The following is a 19,475-nucleotide window of genomic DNA, read 5'->3' on the forward strand; positions in this document are numbered from 1 at the left end:
CTATTCACCCTCCCAGCCAGATTGTTAGCTTGTCTAGGCAAAAGTGAGGACTGCAGATGCTGGAAACCGGAGTTTAGATCAGAGTGGTGCTGGAAAAGCACAGCAGGTCAGGCAGCATCCGAAGAGCAGGAAAATTGACGTTTTGAGCAAAAGGCCTTCATCAGGAATCCTTTGTCTGCACTCCCTTGTCTGCTCAACTGCTCTTCCCTTTCTTTAGACTCTATCCCCACCTATCGTTTACTCCTTACCCCTTCACCCCACCCAACATTTTCCTTGCTACCATCAGTTCTGAGGAAGGGTCACTGGACCCAAAATTTTAACTCTGCTTTCTCTTCACAGATGCTGCCAGACCCAGTAGGATGTTGATCAGTTGCAACAGCTCATAAAGATCATCTTCAGCGGGTGACCTGGACACATCTAGCAGGTCCCCGAGCAAGCATGTTCCATCAGACCATTCAGAGATGAATTCATCCTCTCTAGAAATATAATGTGCAGAGGCAAACAAGGTATTATTCCATAAGCCCTACACTGAGATATCCTCGAGCATAAAACACATAGGTCACATGGATGAAGAAAAAAAACATTTGATTTATATTTATTTACTGTCATGTATATTTTGTTACAAAACACAATGAAAAGTGTCGTATAGTGTCTCCACTCTCCAGTGCCATCTTAAAACGCAGATCAATAAACCAAAACATAGAATATATATTGGCCCGGCATCAGGAAAGACATCAATCGATGTAGGAAACATGCCAACTCCATCAATTTTGGTTACCGATAGAACGTCCTATTGAATAGTGGTACGAGATCACAACTAGCATGTCTAGTGATAATGCTACATTCTGGTGACTGATCACTTCATCAAATTCCCTTTTATGGGACAAAGGTACCATGACTGGTACCAACTGTCAGTCAAAATTATGGTTTGGATGCTTAAAGTATCAAAGCAGACGTTATGGCTCATGATACATTCATTTATGACAACAGACCACATGCCATAAAGTGAAATTACAGCTGATTCACATGATAATTGCATGAGGACCAGATCCAGTTATATTGAATGCCTGCCAGGTGTTACCTTATGTAATAATATCACGTACAATTGCATAGGCTTGTTCAGTTTTCCTATTCTGTAAAGGGAAAAACAGGGATGCCACATTATTGCAAAGATCTCAGAAAGAAACTACACATTTGAGACAGCTAGGTGTTATTGTGACATTCTAATATAGAAAGTTTCCACCTTATTTCCTGTCCAGACAAGCAGTCAGTTGTTAGCTGACCAGTCAACTAGAATAGTAGCAATATAACTAAACACAGAACTTAAACAATATGTAAATCTGAGATGTCATGTCAGTGAACATTGTTGTTAATAAATTTCCAGATATCTGTCTCAATAGGAATCCAAGTGTCTGAGTTATGGATTATGTGGGTGAACATATAGAAAAACACACCAAGACCAGACCAGATTCACATTTTCTGTTACTTTGAATGGATTTGTGAAGGACTTCTTAAAAATTGAAAACCTTCACCAACTGCAGATCTTTAACCTGTTCTGTCCAGTACGCATGCAAAGAAGAATGAAGTTAAATGCTGAAGTGTGGGTTTAACACTTTCCTTCAGCTCTGATTGTCTTGCACCCCATGTTAAATTTACATATTTCATGTTGGGACTGGAAAGAAACTTGAGGAGTAACTCGTTAAAATGGATGTGGTAGTGGATGCAGCATCAAGTCTAACCTTTGGGACACCCTCCCACAGGAAGCTCAGCAAAGGCATGGAATTGAAGCCCTGCAAGACTCTGCAGTGTATCAATATGGTGAAGGAATTGTGCGTTTCTACACGTGGGATTGTACAACAACTCAATAAGTCTACGCAGCACGATAGATGTGTTGCTGAAAAAGCGCAGCAAGTCAGGCAGCATCCAAGGAGCAGGAGAATCGACGTTTCGGGCATAAGCCCTTCTTCAGGAATGAGGAAGGTGTGCCAAGCAGGCTAAGATAAAAGGTAGGGAGGAGGGACTTGGGGAAGGGGCGTTGGGAATGCGATAGGTGGAAGGAGGTTAAGGTGAGGGTGATAGGCCGGAGAGGGGTTGGGGGCAGAGAGGTCGGGAAGAAGATTGCAGGTCAAGAAGGCGGTGCTGAGTCCGAGGGTTGTGGCTGAGATAAGGTGGGGGGAGGGGAAATGAGGAGGCTGGAGAAATCTGCATTCATCCCTTGTGGTTGGAGGGTTCCGCCTAGGAACCTCCTTATGCCGAAACGTTGATTCTCCTGCTCCTTGGATGCTACCTGACTTGCTGCGCTTTTCCAGCAACACATTTTTTAGCTCTGATGTCCAGCATCTGCAGTCCTCACTTTCTCCTCCGCAGCAAGATAGATGTCCTGATTAGAAAGTAAGAGCTCAATGAGCTTCTTTAGCCCTGGAGTCCTGCAGGTTTCATAAGTACTTCTCTAAGAGTCTGCAAACCCTTGGTAAACATCACACGAATTTCACTTGGTCAGACAGACTCCAACAAGGACCCTATTAATAGATGCTTTCAAAATCCTTATAGTAGGCTCCTTTCACTTTGAGAGAAAAAGAATGAGTTTACCAGTGTTCTAATTAAGAATTGTGCAAGTATTTGCGGCAAACTCCTTACTATGTGCAAGTATTAGATTTAAAGCAGCAGCAAAGGTTAACGGAAGTGGACCAATTACTGAAATGTAAGAGGGGGTGAAATGCATCTGACTACTGCAGCTCGCTTCATTACCGAGACACTATGCTGGTGTCTTCAACACAATAAATCTGACTTCTTGACAGCTCTAGGTGTTTGTTTGAGGGCTTTCTCCAGTGGTTTCTTCTGCAAGTGACTGGAGGCCCCAATGCAGGAAATGAAATAATCCCCCCACTTGTACTGACATTAAAGTGTCCATTTGGCACCCAGGGTTATTAGCTTCGTAAAGCCCTCAGGTCTCACTTTTGACCCAGGCACTGCAAAAAGAAAAATACAGCAGACAGCACACCAGAGTTCAATGTTGAGTTTCTTTCTCCTGTTGTGCTGGCCTAGAGCTGTTGACAGTCGCCTACACTGACTTACATGTTTGTACAACACCCCCATGTTGCATGATATGCGCCTTATAGATTTTATTAATTCCACGTGTACACAAAGTACTGTTGCATCTATTTTTACAGAAAGTGCTGTCGAAAAGTTTCAGTCTCTGAAATGCATGGGTGCAGTCCACAGAACTAGTGACTCCCAGAGTATGGACTAATATATTTTGGCATAACGAACTGCAAGGAGGTGTGCTAAAAGGCAGGGCAAGTGAAATTCAGTTTAAAAGTCTCTCAACATTGCATTCTTGTCTTCCCAGTGTTCACAAAAGGCGTTTTCAAATACAGAAAGCAAGCAAGCTTGGGCAGGCTCCTGATCTTTTCCAAACAAAGTTTCTTGCCCAAGACATCCCACTTGATTCTTTTCAATACTTTTTCCTCCAGTGTTTTGTTTCCTTTCTCTCTCTCAATACTGGCCCTCCCTTGGTAAACACAGGCATCACATTCTGTGCAAAACAATAACTGCAGCACTCTGTCGAAGTGTGGCTCCTACCCAGTCAGAGTTTCAGCAGGACAGAAGGCTGCTCATCCCTGCAGTTAAAAGTGAGTCACCAAGAGTCAAACTGTTTCCCTTTGCCCCGGCCCGGGAAGCAGAGAAGGGAGTGGAGAAGGTAATATCTCTGAGCCTTGGTCTCTCCCAGCTCCCCTGGTGAGTTCACACGCACAGCTCCAGACCTTTGCTGGGTCGAGCTGCCTCCTGTTTGCTTCCTTCCATCCTGCCCCCTGCTCCCGGACTGTGACTGGGCAGCCACAAGAGATTCCTCCCTCGGTCAGATTTCTCCAAACTTCTTCCCCTGATGGAGAACGAGGACATTTTGGCCTTCTTGTATTTGCTGTTGCAGCAATAGATGAGTGTCCTGGAACAAAGCACAACAACACACGCCGTTATTGAACAGAAATTGGGGAACCCAAAATAAACTTTGCCGATCTGAAGTTTACCATATTGTACCAATGGTTATAAAAGGCGGACTCTGAAAAGTTTAGGTGGATTGGCCATGCTAAAAGAAAGCTGCCCCATAGTGTTCAGGGATTTGGAGGCTACGTGGGTTAGCTGTAGTAAAAACCCCATGCAGAGTTACAGGGTTGGGCGGGTCTAGGTGAGATGCTCTTTCGGCTCATCTGATGGGCTGAATGGCCTACTTCCATACTTATGAGAAACAATGAGCTCAGAATATAAAGACAGATAGCAAAGGTTTCTGTAAATATATTAAACAAAAAAAAAAGTGGCTAAAGTAAACGTTCATCCCTTAGAGGAAGAGAAGGGGGATTTAGTAATAGGGTATGAGGAAATGGTTGAGGCATTGAACAGGTATTTTGTGTTGGTCTTCACGGTGGAGGATGCCAATAACACGCCAGTAATTGACAAAGAGACAAAGATAGGTGAGGACCTGGAAACAATCATTATCACGGAAGAAGTCATGTTGGGCAAGCTAATGGAGCTAAGGGTAGACAATTCTCCTGGTCCTGATGGAATGCATCTCAGGGTACTAAAAGAGATGGCAGGAGAAATAACAAGTGCACTTATGGTAATTTTCCAAAGTTCACTGGACTCTGGGGCAGTTCCAGCAGATCAAAAACAGCAAATGTGACACCATTGTTTTAAAAAGGGAGGTAGACAAAAGATGGGAAATTATAAACCAGTTAGCTTAACTTCTGTAGTGGGGAAAAGGCTTGAGTCTATTATCAAGGAAGAAATAGCAAGGCATCTCGATAGAAATTGACTCACTGAGCAGATACAGCATGGATTCATGAAGGGCAGGTCATGCTTAACTAACCTTCTGGGTTTCTATGAAGACATTACAGACACAGTGGACAACAGGAACTCAGTAGATGTGGTGTATCTAGATTTCCAAAAGGCATTCGATAAGGTGCCACACAAAAGGCTGCTGCATAAGATAACGATGCATGACGTTACAGGTAATGTATTAATATGGACAGAGGATTGATTAGCTAACAGGAAGCAAAGAGTGGGGATAAATGAGTGCTATTCTGGTTGGCAATCAGTGACTAGTGGTGTGTCCCAGGGATCAGTGTTGGCACTGCAATTATTCACAATTTACATAGATGATTTGGAGTTGGAGACCACGTGTAGTTTGTCAAAGTTTGTGGATGACATGGAGATGAGTGGCAGAGCAAAGTGTGACTGTGAAACATTGCAAAGGGACATAGATAGTTTAAGTGACAAGGCAAAGGTCTGGCAGATGGAGTACAATATTATAAATATGAAGTCATCCATTTCAGTATGAAGAACACCAAAAAGGACTATTACATGACTGGTAAGAAATTGCAGCACGCTGCTGTGCAGAGGGACCTGGGTGTCCATGTGAATGAATCACAGAAGGTTGGTCTGCAGGTGCAACAGGTAACTAAAAAGGCAAATCGAATTTTGTCCTTCATTGCTAAAGGGATTGAGTTTAAAAGCAGAGAAGTTATGCTGCAGCTGTATAGGGTGTTGGTGAGGCCCTACCTGCGTGCAGTTTTGGTCTCCTTTAGATTAGATTCCCTACAGTGTGGAAACAGGCCCTTCGGCCCAACAGGTCCACACGGACCCTCCGAACAGTAACCTTACCAAACCCCTTTTCTCTCTGACTAACACACCTAATTGACAATTTAACATGGCCAATTCACCTAACCTGCACATCTTTGGACTGTGGGAGGAAACCGGAGCACCCGGAGGAAACCCACGCAGACACGGGGAGAATGTGCAAACTCCACACAGTCACCCGAGGTTGGAATCGAACCCGGGACCCTGGTGCTGTGAGGCAACAGTGCTAACCACTGAGCCACCGTGCCGCCCAAAATAAAAATTCTTATAACCGTTTTAATTTTTGACATGATTAGATGACTTATAGTGTGGAAACAGGGCCGTTTGGCCCAACAAGTCCACACCGACCCTCCGAAGTGCAACACATCCAGACCCATTCCCCTACATTTACCCCTTTGCCTAATGCTACGGGCAATTTAGCATGGCCAATTCACCTAACCTGCACATCTTTGGACTGCGGGAGGTTACCGGAGCACCCAGAGGAAACCTACGCAGACATGGGGAGAATGTGCAAACTCCACACAGACAGTTGCCTGAGGCGAGAATTGAACCCGAGTCTCTGGCGCTGTGAGGCAGCAGTGATAACCACTGTGCCACCGAGAAAGGAGGTACTGACACTACAGGGGGTGCGGAGGAGGTTCACTAGGTTGATTCTGGAGTTGAGGGGGTTTGCTTATGAGGAGAGACTGGGATTATATTCATTGTAATTTGGAAGAATGAGGGGGGATCTTATAGAAACATATAAAATCATGAAGAGAATAGACAAGAGAGAAGTAGAGAGGATGTTTCCACTGTTGGGTAAAACTAGGACAAGAGGGCATAGCCTTAAGATTAGGGAGAGCAGATTTAGGGTTGAACTGAGAAGGAAATTCTTCACCCAGAGGGTTGTGAATCTATGGAATTTCCAGCCCAGTAAAGAAGTTGAGGCTTCCTCAGTATATGTTTTTAAAGTTAAGATAGATAATTTTTTGAACAGTAAAGGAATTAAGGATAATGGTGAGCGGGCAGATCAGTGGAGCTGAGGCCATGAAAAGATCAGCTATGATCTTATTGAATGGAGGATCAGGCTCGAGGAGCCAAATGGCCTACTCCTGCTCTGAGTCATTATGTTGCGAAAATGCGTGTATTGATCTAATTTTAATATGAAATATGATGTAATTTTTTAAAAATTCACTCATGGAAGTTGGGTGTTGCTGGCTGGCCAGCATTTATTGCCTATCCCTGGTTGCTTTCAGAAGGTGGTGGTGAGCTTTGTGCATTTGCTGTAGGTTGACCCACAATACCATTAGAGAGAGCATTCCAGAACTTTAAACTAGTGACAGCGAATGAACAGTGACATATTTGCACATCAGGATGGTGAGTCGCTTGGAGGGGAACTCGGGTGTTCCGATGGATCTATGTCTCTTCCAGCGGGGAGTGTTCGTGGGTTTGGAAGGTGCTGCCTGAGGGATTTCTGGTGAATTTCCGCAGTGCATCTTGTAGATAGTACACACTGCTGCTACTGAGCATCAGTTGTGGAGGGAGTGGGTGTTTGTGGATGTGGTGCTAATCAAGTGGGCTGCTTTGTCCTGGATGGTGTTAATTTCTTGTTGGAGCTGCACTCATTCAGGCAAGTGGGGAGTATTCCATCACACTCCTGACTTGTGCCTTGTAGATGGTGGACACGCTTTGGGGAATTAGGAGATGAATTACTCACCACTTCTAATTCTTCACCTCTGGCCTGGTTTTGAAGCCACTGTGTTTATGTGTCCAGTTGAGTTTCTAGTCAATGATAACCCCCAGGATGTTGATATGGGTGATTCAGTGATGTTAACTTTGAATGTCAAGGAGTGGTGATTACAATCTCTCTTACTGGAGATAGTTATTGCCTGGCATTTGTGTGGCGTGAATGTTATTATTGCATACAGATACATCTTAACTATTTGTAAATTGACCATGAGACAGTTTTCTAATCACAGTTCTTTATTCCTTTGTGTGTTTGTATGGTTTTGCTCTCTGCTCACAACAACTACAACACTTATTTGCATGGCATTGTTAACATAATAAGATATTCTAAGGCACTTGACAGGAGTGTTTTTGGACAAAAAAGAGTAGGCAGTGAGCCAGACAGGAAGAGATTTAGGCAAAGATCAAAGGTCAGTTTGATCACTAGTCAAAGTTGCACCTTGAAGGGACAGAAAGATATTGAGAAGTAGAAGGAGGTTTAGGGAAGGAACTATGAAGCTTCTGATGAATGGTAATTGCACTCAAAATGTTAAATCTCCTCTTCTGTCCACAGACACCAGCAGACCTGCTGAGTTCCTTCAGAACTTTCTAGAATTCTAGAGCTTACTGCTTTAGCAGCTAAAGGCACAACTGCCAATGCATTACAAAGGAAACTGCAAACGCTTCGAGCAATGTTGTCCATTTAGACAGGCAATGCTCTGCCCATCGACATAAAAAGATCAACTTGATTGCAACAATTGTGTAATCTTTTACCCAAACCGTATCAATTTGTCTTGTTATTATGCATCACTAATAAATTAATGAATAAAGTTTTGGAATTCAAACAAAAAATCTTCCACCCGAGAAGGGTGAAAATGAGTAACAGGGCACAATAAAAGCAAACAGTTACTCTTTAGTGGAGGCCAGATAAACACAAGGGAGAAAGAAATTGAAAGAAATGTTGATGGCATTCAGATGTTGTGCTGAATGATCTACCAGTGTGCTGCAAATATTACAAAAGGAGGAGAAAGTGGGAGGCCTTTTAATTCCTTCATGGGACATTGGCGTTGCTGGTTAATCCAGCATTTATTGCCCATCCCTAATTGCTCTTTGAGAATGTGGTGAAGAGCTGCCTTCTTGAACTGGGCTGTAGGGACCTCTAGAGTGCTGTTAGAAAGGGAGTTCTAGGATATTGACCCAGCGATGGTGAAGGAACAACAGTATATTTTCAAGTCAAGGTGAGTGGTTTGTTGGGAACTTGTAGGTATTGGTGATCCCATGTATCTGCTGCCTTTGCCCTTTTAGGTGGTAAGAGTTTGCACCATTGAAAAGTGCTGTTGAAGGAGCCTTGGTGTAGCTTCTAGAAGCATCAGTGTATCAGTGCTAAAAGGAATGAAAGTGGTGGATAAGTGACAATAAAGCAGGCTACTTTGTCTTGAATGACATTGAGCTTTCTGAGTATTGTTGGAGCTGCACCAAACCAAACAAGTTGGAAGATTTCGAGAGGAAATTAAGGACATTGGGGTCTTGGGCATCAATGATGAAATAATTACAACTGAGGTTGAGTAGGAGACTAGATTGAAGGAATCTTAAAGGTTTATAAGGTTGAAGGACATTACAGAGATAGGGACATGTGGAGTGAGGAATTTGAATGCATGGATGAGAATTTTAAAATTGAGATGTTGCTTAAGGAGCAACATTAGGCAGTGACCACAAGGGTGAATAGACCTAATGTGAATTCGAGTATGGATATCAGACTTTTGGATGATCTTAATTTGAGTACTGCATGGCATTAGTTGGACCCTATCAGGAAGACAGCACATCTAACATTGTACCCTTCGCCCACTTGAGTGTTGCCTTGACCATGGGCTCATGTTCTGGACTGGAATGTGGTTGTTATCAAAACCTTCTGACAAAATGATGAATATACCATTGGTGCAAGATGTCACAAAGTGGGGAAAAATAATCAGGAAAAAATTGAAGAAAACCAAATAATTGAAACAAATAAAGCTAACAACCAGAAATTTTTAAGTAATATTTGAAAGAAAAGCCTGCACATGAGACACCGAAAGATTCACCTCACTATTATGATTTATAGCACAATTAGAATGTCCGACTAATTCTTTTCCATCAATGTGAAGCCACTCCATACTTACAGCTCAGCTCTTTTAGATTTAGAAGAAAAATGCTCTTGAAAACAATCCCGTATCGTCAGGATTCCAGTGTCTTTAATAAAGCTAATTTAAGCAAGTACAGTACATTGTTTTTCTGTGTACCAGAGAGCTGCCTGTGTTACCATCTGCTGCTTATATTAACACAATCATTCAATCATGCTCTCGGGCTCTTGTGGTGAAATGGTAGTGTCCCTACTTCTGACCCAGGAGACTTGGATTCAAGTCCCAGGTGCTCCAGAGGCATTTACTAACATCACTGAGCATGTTGATTAGGAAAGATCTCAGTCATGTCCTCTGTCCCTCAGAGAGAAGTGGCTTGAATGAGGATTGGCACCTTCTGTGATTGGAGTGATTGAGTTCAGGAATTCCCACACTGGAAGTTCTTAGTTGAGGCCTTGGAAGAACCTGTGTCCATTTTACTACTCCGATGGTGCACTTTGCTGTTTCTGAATTATTTCCCCTTTTAGGAGCCTTTATGATCATTTTCCTATGCTGACACTTTAGGTTAAACCACTGTTAGTTGTATATCATTCTAATGAGAGAGCAGGCCAGTGGTCTGATAGAACATTGTTGATGTTTGTATAGTGATGTTTGTACCAGAACTGGGGAGTCAGGTTGGTTCCAAGCCCCGATCCCAGTGCTCTATGAATTTGATTGTGTAATCAGTTACTCGGCAACAAGGCAGCTAGGCAAGAAGGTCTTCTCCCTCTGATCTTTTCCTACAGCCCTTTTAAGAAAACACAACTTTTGCAGAGGACTGTGATATAATCATGTGGCAATGGTACCACAGAAATAATACAAAACTCTGGGGTCACAGTGTGTGCTACCTCACTGCTAAAGTATGTGAGCCACATATTTCATGTAGCACAACTGGGTCCGAGACTTGTCTTGTGAATCTGTCGATCAGTGATCCAGGCATTTACACTGGGACTGGCCCAGCTGGTAAACCCACCGCTGATTTCAGAAAGTGGAGCGGGATTGTAGTGAGGTTCCGTAATTTATATCCAGAAGTTTGACACCTGCACCACACCCCTCCCGTTATAGGAAAGAAAGCAGAAAATCAGAAGCTGGTACTAGTGACAAAAGAACATGTTGTGCATCTGTTATGAAAGCGGGTCACTTTTAAAATGAGCTTGATTCAATGGTGGATTCCTGAGGGGCCCTCTCACCATGATCCAGGAATGCATGCCTGGCCTGATGATCACATACTCAGCTGATTGGAGGCCCCTGGGTTTAGGAATATCAGAAGCAGTGACTCCTGGCTTCACTCCCTTCATAGTCATGGTCTCGTTTGGTACAGGGCTTGACTCTGATTGGTTGCAACACTTGGATCAGTGGTCGCCATTCCTGGAATCAAGCTCTTCTGAGTCCTGCCTGGTTCTGATTTCTGCAACCTTTTATAAACAGCTTAGGCTCTTACTTCAGGGACTTTTTCCAAATGCTTCTCCAAATATTCGACCCAAATGTCACTCAGGAAAGCATAGTGGGAGGTAAATTTGTAAAGAGCGTCAGCTGTTGTGGAGTTTAATCATGAACACAAATCATAAGCACATTATGACTTTGCTCACAGCCTCTTCTATGCTTGCTCCTATATTCTATTCTATTCACATGACAATTCAGAATTCCCAGTTACTCTTATTTAAAGCTGCTCCATATAAATTTATTTGAAAGCATGCTTACAATACATTTATACAGTAACTTAGAGGTCAAAGAATGCCACATGGTGCCTCACAGAGGTTTAATCAGCACTAAAGCTGCAGAATCAAGTATTAGGCTGAACGATGGAAAACACAGTAGAAGGTGAGGGTTTTAAGGGAAAATGAAGGTATCCAACGAGGGTTGAAAGCTAACTGCCTAGTTTAGTGTAACTTCCCACTTGGATGGTCATTTAATTTCCTCTGCAGCTTTCAGGTTTTGTGGTTGCAATTTCTTTTCTGATCTTCTGGATGGTGGTCATTTTAAAATTGCATTGCCACCATTGAACAGAATTCATCAGCACAGACTCTCAGAATACTGGCAACTTCAGGGAATTCAGTAATCCACCACCACCCTCCCAGACATTCACATGTTATCCAGAAGCATATCCTCATTTCTAATGAGCTGTTGAACCAAGGCTCCTCATTGGCTGTTCTGGTGGATGTTAAAGAAGGGCAGGGTCCTTTCTTGGTCCTTTGGCCAAAATGCCTTCCTTGATTAATACCACCAGAAGCAAACTCTGATTGGTCAGTTTACCACCAGATAAAGCAAAGCCAAGCATTACTCACCAAGTATTTCCACCCATTCTGTGTGACATCCTGCTGACAGACATCTGCTCAGTGTCTCTTCCTGATGAGGTCCTTGAGATCTGACCTTATCATTGAACCTCTACAACTGTGGAGATGTGGAAACAGGCCCTTCAGCCCAACAAGTCCACGATGACCCGCTGAAGAGTAAACCACCCAAACTCATTCCCCTGACTAATGCATCTAAGCTACACATCTCTAAACACTATGGACAATTTAGCATGGTCAATTCAACTAACCTGAATTATGGGAGGAAACTGGAGTACCTGGAGGAAACCCATGCAGACACAGGGAAAATATGCAAACTCCACACAGACAGTCACCCGAGGCTGGGATTGAACCCAGGTCCCCAATGCTGTGAGGCAGCAGTGCTATCCACTGAGTCACTGTGCCGACCCTGTCTTTCCCTCTATGGCAGGCTGCACATAATCTTCATGCTCCACACAACTCTTGAGAGGTTGTAAACTTTGCACAAAGCTACTGCAGCAGTTCCCCTAATCGACAGGTGATTAACGACAATGTACCACTAGTACTAACTGAGCAGAAAGGCTCAGGTGTAACATTTATTCCATGCATTGTCTGCATATCACTACTGACACACAGTGACAAGGACCCAGGTTCGATTTCACCCTTGGGCAGCTTCCTGTGGAGCTGGCACATGCTCTGCATAGGTTTCTCCGGGTCCTCCAGTTTCCTCCCACAATCCAAAGATATTGCAGGCTAGGTGGATTGACCATGCTAATCTGCTCATAGTGTCCAGAGATGTGTGGGCTAGGTGGATTGACCATGCTAATCTGCTCATAGTGTCCAGAGATGTGCGGGCTAGGTGGATTGACCATGCTAATCTGCTCATAGTGTCTAGAGATGTGCGGGCTAGGTGGATTGACCATGCTAATCTGCCCATAGTGTCCAGAGATGTGCGGGCTAGATGGATTGACCATGCTAATCTGTTCATAGTGTCCAGAGATATGCAGGCTAGGTGGATTGACGATACTAATCTGTCCGTAGTGTCCAGAGATGTGCAGGCTAGGTGGATTGACCATACTAATCTTCCCATAGTGTCCAGAGATGTGTGGGCTAGGTGGATTGACCATGCTAATCTGCCCATTGTGTCCAGAGATGTGCGGGCTAGGTAGATTGACCATACTAATCTGCTCATAGTGTCCAGAGATGTGCGGGCTAGGTGGATTGACCATGCTAATCTGCCCATAGTGTCCAGAGATGTGCGGGCTAGGTGGATTGACCATGCTAATCTGCCCATAGTGTCTAGAGATGTGCAGGCTAGGTGGATTGACCATACTAATCTGCCCATAGTGTCCAGAGATGTGCGGGCTAGGTCGATTGACCATGCTAATCTGCCCATAGCGTCCAGAGGTGTGGGCTAGGTGGATTGACCATGCTAATCTGTTCATACTGTCCAGAGTTGTGTGGGCTAGGTGGATTGACCATGCTAATCTGCCCATAGTGTCCAGAGATGTGCAGGCTAGGTGGATTAGCCACGGGAAATGCAGGGTTACAAGAATTGGGTCTGGGTGGGATCCTTTTCAGAGGGCCGGTTTGGGCTTGTTAGGCTGAATGGCTTGTGTCCACACTGTAGAGATTCTACGAACCATCATAGAATGATACATGATAACTGGAATGCTTCCATTGCCCTCAAGCTCCCTGAAATAGGGAGGAGGGGAGGTTCCTACTTGCTATCCAAAGATGCATTTTGGAAAATTTGTCTTTGCCTGGTTGAGTATATCTGTGCATTGATTTTGGGAGAGAAGGTGGATTGAATTCTATTGTTATACTCACAATTATTGCCAAACCTACCATAGTGTCATAGAGTCATAAAGATGTACAACATGGAAACAGACCCTTTGGTCCAACTCATCTATGCCGACCAGATATCCCAACCTAATCTCGGCCCACTTGCGAGCACTTGGGCCATATCCCTCTAAACCCTTCCTATTCATATACCCAACCAGCTACCTTTTAAATGTTGCAGTTGTACCAGCCTCCACCACTTCCTCTGGCAGCTCATTCCATTCACGCACCACCCTTTGCATGAAAAAGTTGCCCCTTAGGTCCCTCTTACATCTTCCCCCTCTCACTGTAAACCTATGCCCTCTAGTTTTGGACTCCCTACCGCAGGAAAAAACTTTATCTATTTATCCTATCCATGCCCCTCATGATTTTATAAACCTCTGTGAGGTCACCCCTCAACCTCCGACGTTCCAGGGAAAACAGCCCCAGCCTGTTCAGCCTCTCCCTGTAGCTCAGATCCTCCAACCCTGGCAACATCCTTGTAAATCTTTTCTGCACCCTTTCAAATTTCACAACATCATTCCGATAGAAAGGAGACCAGAATTGCACACAATATTCCAACAATGGCCTAACCAATGTCCTGTACAGCTGCAACATGACCTCCCAACTCCCATACTCAATGCTCTGACCAATAAAGGAAAGCATATCTGCCTGAGACTCTACTTTCAAGGAGCTATGGACTGCACTCCAAGGTGTCTTTCTTCAGCAGCAGTCAAGTAACTGGACTGGACTCAAGATGATGCAAACATTCTGATTCAAAACATAGTAACTTCCGGCTTACAGCACACTGTAAAGCATGTGCTGCAATTATTTTTCAATTGTCTGGGAAAGTCAGCAGGATAAGCCAAAGGAAATGAAATTTAATGAGTCCATCAAATACAAATTCAGTCAAATATCTTGCAAAAATTTCCAAGCTATCTGGAGGGAGAAAAGAGAATGACCTGCAGATTATCAGCTTCAGACTAATAATATTCAATATATTTTAAAGGATGTTATACAAGAAGAATGTGGTCAAAAGACTCATTTGCATTGTAAATCTGATATGGATTAATGCTGTTTTCATTCATGGGATGTGGTTGTAACTAGCTAGGGCCAGCATACATTGTCCAGAGGGCTGTTAAGAGTAAACCTCTTTACTGTGGGTCTGGAGTCATGTGTAGGCTAGACCAGGTAAGGATCGCAGGTTCCTTCCCGAAAGGACATTAGTGAACCAGATGGGTTTTTACAACAATCGACAGGGATTATTAAGGTTCTCATTCAGAAAGCTTTTCATTCCAAATTTTTCACTGAATTCAACTTTCACCATCTGTCATGGTGGAATTAAGATTTATGTTCCCAAAACAGGAACCTAGGGTTCTGGGTTGTTAATCTAGTGACATTACCCCAACACTACTCCAAATATCCATATGATCCCTCTAATTCTTTTATACTTCTGCACAGATCTCTGAGGTCTGTGCATAACAGAGTTAAAAATCACACGCCACCAGGTGATAGTCCAACAGGTTTATTTGGAATCACTAGCTTTCAGAGCACTACACCTTCACAACCACCTGATGAAGGAGCAGTGCTCAGAAAGCTAGTGCTTCCAAATAAACCTATTGGACTATAATCTACTATTGTGTGATTTTTTTTTAAACTTTGTACACCCCAGTTCAATACTGGCACCTCCAACTCATGTGCATAACAGCAACTTCTGAAACTGAACTGAATATATCATCAGCTGATCAGCATCTACAGGTCCTCGGCTTGGTTGTGCTGCTAACGGACAATGTTGTCCATGATGCTGAGTTGCTCCATTGAATGCAATGACTCATTGTTTTAGTGAAGGCAATTTGAATGTAAACTCTGTTGTATATGAATGAAAGCAAGTCAAATGCCAAAACAGGGCATAAACATGAAAGTTCAAATAAAGGTCTATGCCACTTCAGGTAGTATAGCACGGACCTTTATTTTTCATTTACACCTACTGTTTGAAGCAACCCTTTGTTTTTCTCTCTCTACATCATTACTGCTCTCTCTGCTTTTTGTTTTGTAACACCTTTGATCTCAGATCTCTCTCAGCCTCTAACCTTTCCCTGACCTTGCCTTTTGTTCCTCTTGTCCCTCCCCATTTTTTCAACTGCATTAAACTCACCACTTTTCCACATCCTCCCCCACCCAGTTCCAATGAAGAGTCATATTGTAGTTGGAATGTTATCTGCTTCTCACTCCAAAGATGCTGCCAAGCCTGCTGGGTTTCTACAGCACATTCTGTTTTTATTGTAGGTCTGTTCAGATGTATGCTACATAATGGACTCTCCCTCTGGAGTAGTTTAGCAATCAGTCACTACTAAAGAGAAGGTCCACTAACATATCCTTACAGGATCACATCCTCAGGATGTATATTAAATGTAGCCACATTATCCAAGAATCAAAGAAAAGTTGAAACACATTTCTTAATTGGTTCTCAAGATCTGGGCGACACAAATTTAAGACAGCATTTTTATCCAACTCTGGTTGCTTTGAGAAGATGGTGGCAGGTCTTATTTATTATTAACTAGTTTACTTGGAGAGTCAACCACATGATGGGAATTAGAGCCAAGACCAGTGTTGATTGGGTAGGATATCTTCCCTAGAGGACGTTCTTAAACTGGCTAGTTTTGATCAACAATCTGGCACCTTCCACAGGCATTTTATCTTTCTGGTGCATGCCCACAAATGACAAAACTCCAGTTTTACAAATTGACCATGTAAGAATGCACCATAGAAAACATTGTACTTGGATGCATCACATCTTGGTACGGCAACCAGTCTGCCCAAAACTGTCAGGAACTAAGGTGTGGAGGTGCTGGTGTTGGACTGGGATGGATAAGGTCAGAAGTCAGATGACACCAGGTTATAGTTCAACAGTCCAATTTGAGATCACAAGCTTTCGAAATGTTGCCCCTTCGTCAGGTGTCATTAACTTGTGATTTCAAGTAAAACTGTTGAACTATAACCTGATGTTGTCTGACTTCTGATCTTGTAAGAAACTACAGAGAGTTAGAAATGCAGCCCAGTCCATCATGCAAGTCAACTTTCCATCCATTGATTCTACCTATACTTCTCTCTGCCTTGGAAATGAGCATCCCATCCAGACCCATTCCCATACCTTATCCTTGTAACCCTGCATTTTCCATGGCTAATGCACCTAACCCCCACACATCCTTGGACACTATGGGAAATTCAGCATGGCCAATCCACCTGAGCTGCACATCTTTGGATTATGGGAGGAAAGCGGAGCACCTGGCAGAAATCCAAATAGACACGGGGAGAATGTGCAAACTCCACACAGAGAGTCGCACAAGGTTGGACGCAAACCCTGGTCCCTGGCGCTGTGAGGCAGCAGTGCTAACCACTGAGCCACCGCGCCACTCCAAAAGGCAGCCAACATCATCAAAGTGCCCTCCTACCCCGGTTATAATCTCTTCCAACCTCCTCCATCAGGCAGACGATACAAAAGCTCAAACGCACATACCAACAAATTCAAGAACGTCTTCTTCCCTGCTGTTATTAGACTTCTGTACATGCCTCTCAAATTTAAAATTTAATGCTGACCTCGCTCTTTGCACACCCTCTCTGCAGCAGTAATATTGTATTCTTCGCTCTGTTCTATCACCCTTATGCACCTGGTATGGCATGGTCAACCTGTACTGCACGCAAAACAAAACCTTTCATGGCACCTATGTACATGTGACAATAATAAATCAAATATTCCTCACAAGCTGTCACTTACTGTTCCTGTGGTGACCCACTGAACTGGCAATGGCACAGATTAGACATCATGGTCTTAACTTGGTTAAACGCTGGCCAGTGTAATAGACCCATAATCAGACTCTCCCTGTACCTGCCTGTATCCTCCTGAACCCACCAACTGCATTCTGGCTTTTATTAGGTTAAAAATTGCACAACACCAGGTTAGAGTCCAACAGGTTTATTTGGAACCACGAGCTTTCGGAGCAGCAAAAGCTGCTCCTTCCTAAGGAGCAGAGCTCTGAAAGCTCATGCTTCCAAATAAACCTGTTGGACTATAACCTGGTGTTGTGCGATTTTTAAATTTGTACGCCCCAGCCCAATACTGGCATCTCCAAATCATGGCTTTTATTAGATTGTTGCATGGTGAAAAACACAATTTGCAAATTTATACTCATTTAACATGTACACATAATTAATTCATGCTCATGGACATCTTTAAGACCTAAATTAAAATTGTAATTATAAAGTCTGCCAATGGCATTAAGTGGGGCAACTTAATTTTCAATTTTTTTCAATTCATCTTTGGGGTAAGTCAAATCAGCATTTTATTGCCCATCTCTAGTTGCCCTTGAGAAGGTGACGTTGAGCTGTCTTTTTCAATTCTACAGAATAGCTGGCTAGAATCAGTCAATGTGGGATGAATCTTATATTATTTTGGTCAGGTCTAAGTTACAATAGACAATCGACAATAGCTGTGTAGGTTTTTATTTGGTGAGATTTTTCACTTGTGACCCAGACAAGCATGTTCAGTGTGGAGCTGCGTGAATGCTTCCTGAGATTTGCCCCAGATGTTGCAGACAGGGAAATCATTACTCCACTCCAGGCATGAACCTGGAGGTGGTACTACATGGGGGGGAACGGTGCAGACACAGGACTTCCTCTTTCCTTAGGACCAGCAGTGGAGGCCATGACACCTGACCAGGCCAGCTAATTCCCAATTGTAACCTTGGTTAAAGCAGTCTCAGTCATCTTGATGAATGAACATCGGAAGAAGGTCAATGACCTTTGCCACTGCACCACCATAATTTCTGCCATCTTCTCTCTGATTTCTATCTGATTAGATTCCCTACAGTGTGGAAACAGGCCCTTCAGCCTAACATGTCCACACTGACTCTCCGGAGAGTAACCCACGTAGACCCATTCATCTACTCCCTACTAATGCACCTACCACTACGGGCAATTTAGCATGGCCAATTCACCTGACCTGCACATCTTTGGACTGTGGGAGAAAACTGATAAAAAAAACCCATGCAGACACAGGGAGGATGTGCAAACCCCACGCAGACAGTCGCCCAAGGCTGGGTCCCTGGCGCTGCAAGGCAGCAGTGCTAACCACTGAGCCACTATGCTCTGTTACTGCATCCACCTCCTGGTAAGGCTCATGCTCTACCATGCTCGCCATTGCCTGCAATCGCCAAGATCAAACTGCCCAGCTCTTATCTCCAACTTCTTTTGCACCTATTCAGTTGGAAACTTGATTGTTCTTCTGGAAGAACTTCCCAATCTTGTATTTCCTGAGCAAGCTGTGTCTGCCAAGACCCCAGAACCAGCTGTGTGCAATTAGTGATTTGATCACACCTGCAAGGCCAGCATTTGATAGATTTTGGAATATTCTGCACCTCATTAGTTTTTATCTTCAGGAGGAAATACCCTGGACTAGAAAGTATTTTTCTTTTTAAACTGAACAATGTAGAGAGAATTCTTTTCCCTCCTTAAACTGAACTGTATATGTGCTTCAGTGTAGGTTGTTTTTGAAGTCTAGATATTTATATTTTCATAATACAAGTTATGTGTGTTAACTAATTCTGCATTTTTATTGGATGGATTTTGTTTCATAATGATTTGATCATTTACTTGTTCTTCTTACTAAAATGTATCGCTTCACCCATCTCTCCAATAAATGTAATCTACCATGTGTATATCCAGTCAACCTGCTTATGTTTCTTCAGGTTATCATTGTTCTCCTCACAATTCATAATGGTGCCAAGTTTTGTGTCATCTGCAACTTGTAAAATTGTGCACTGTACTCCTAAGACTTCTTGTCAGATGTGGGAATTTAGGGAGAGTTCATGGGTTCCTGAGGATTATATTTGCAATA

General features: G+C 43.3%; 1 protein-coding gene across 2 annotated transcripts in view; it reads right to left on the bottom strand.

Annotated features, from left to right (window-relative positions):
- Nucleotides 1–568: 568 nt before the first annotated feature.
- Nucleotides 569–19,475, bottom strand: part of LOC122554152 (uncharacterized) — a 263,936-nt gene continuing 245,029 nt past the window's right edge. For both annotated transcript variants that reach the window (XM_087990428.1, XM_043698725.2), the window contains one exon: nucleotides 569–3,946. In XM_087990428.1, the coding sequence (XP_087846554.1) occupies nucleotides 3,745–3,946 (202 nt within the window). In that variant the 3' untranslated portion in view covers nucleotides 569–3,744. The remainder of the gene's footprint in view (nucleotides 3,947–19,475) is intronic.

Source organism: Chiloscyllium plagiosum, unplaced genomic scaffold (genome assembly GCF_037043375.1).
Source record: "Chiloscyllium plagiosum isolate Xiang-an unplaced genomic scaffold, Cpla_swu_hap1 HiC_scaffold_9, whole genome shotgun sequence".
NCBI lineage: Eukaryota > Metazoa > Chordata > Chondrichthyes > Orectolobiformes > Hemiscylliidae > Chiloscyllium > Chiloscyllium plagiosum.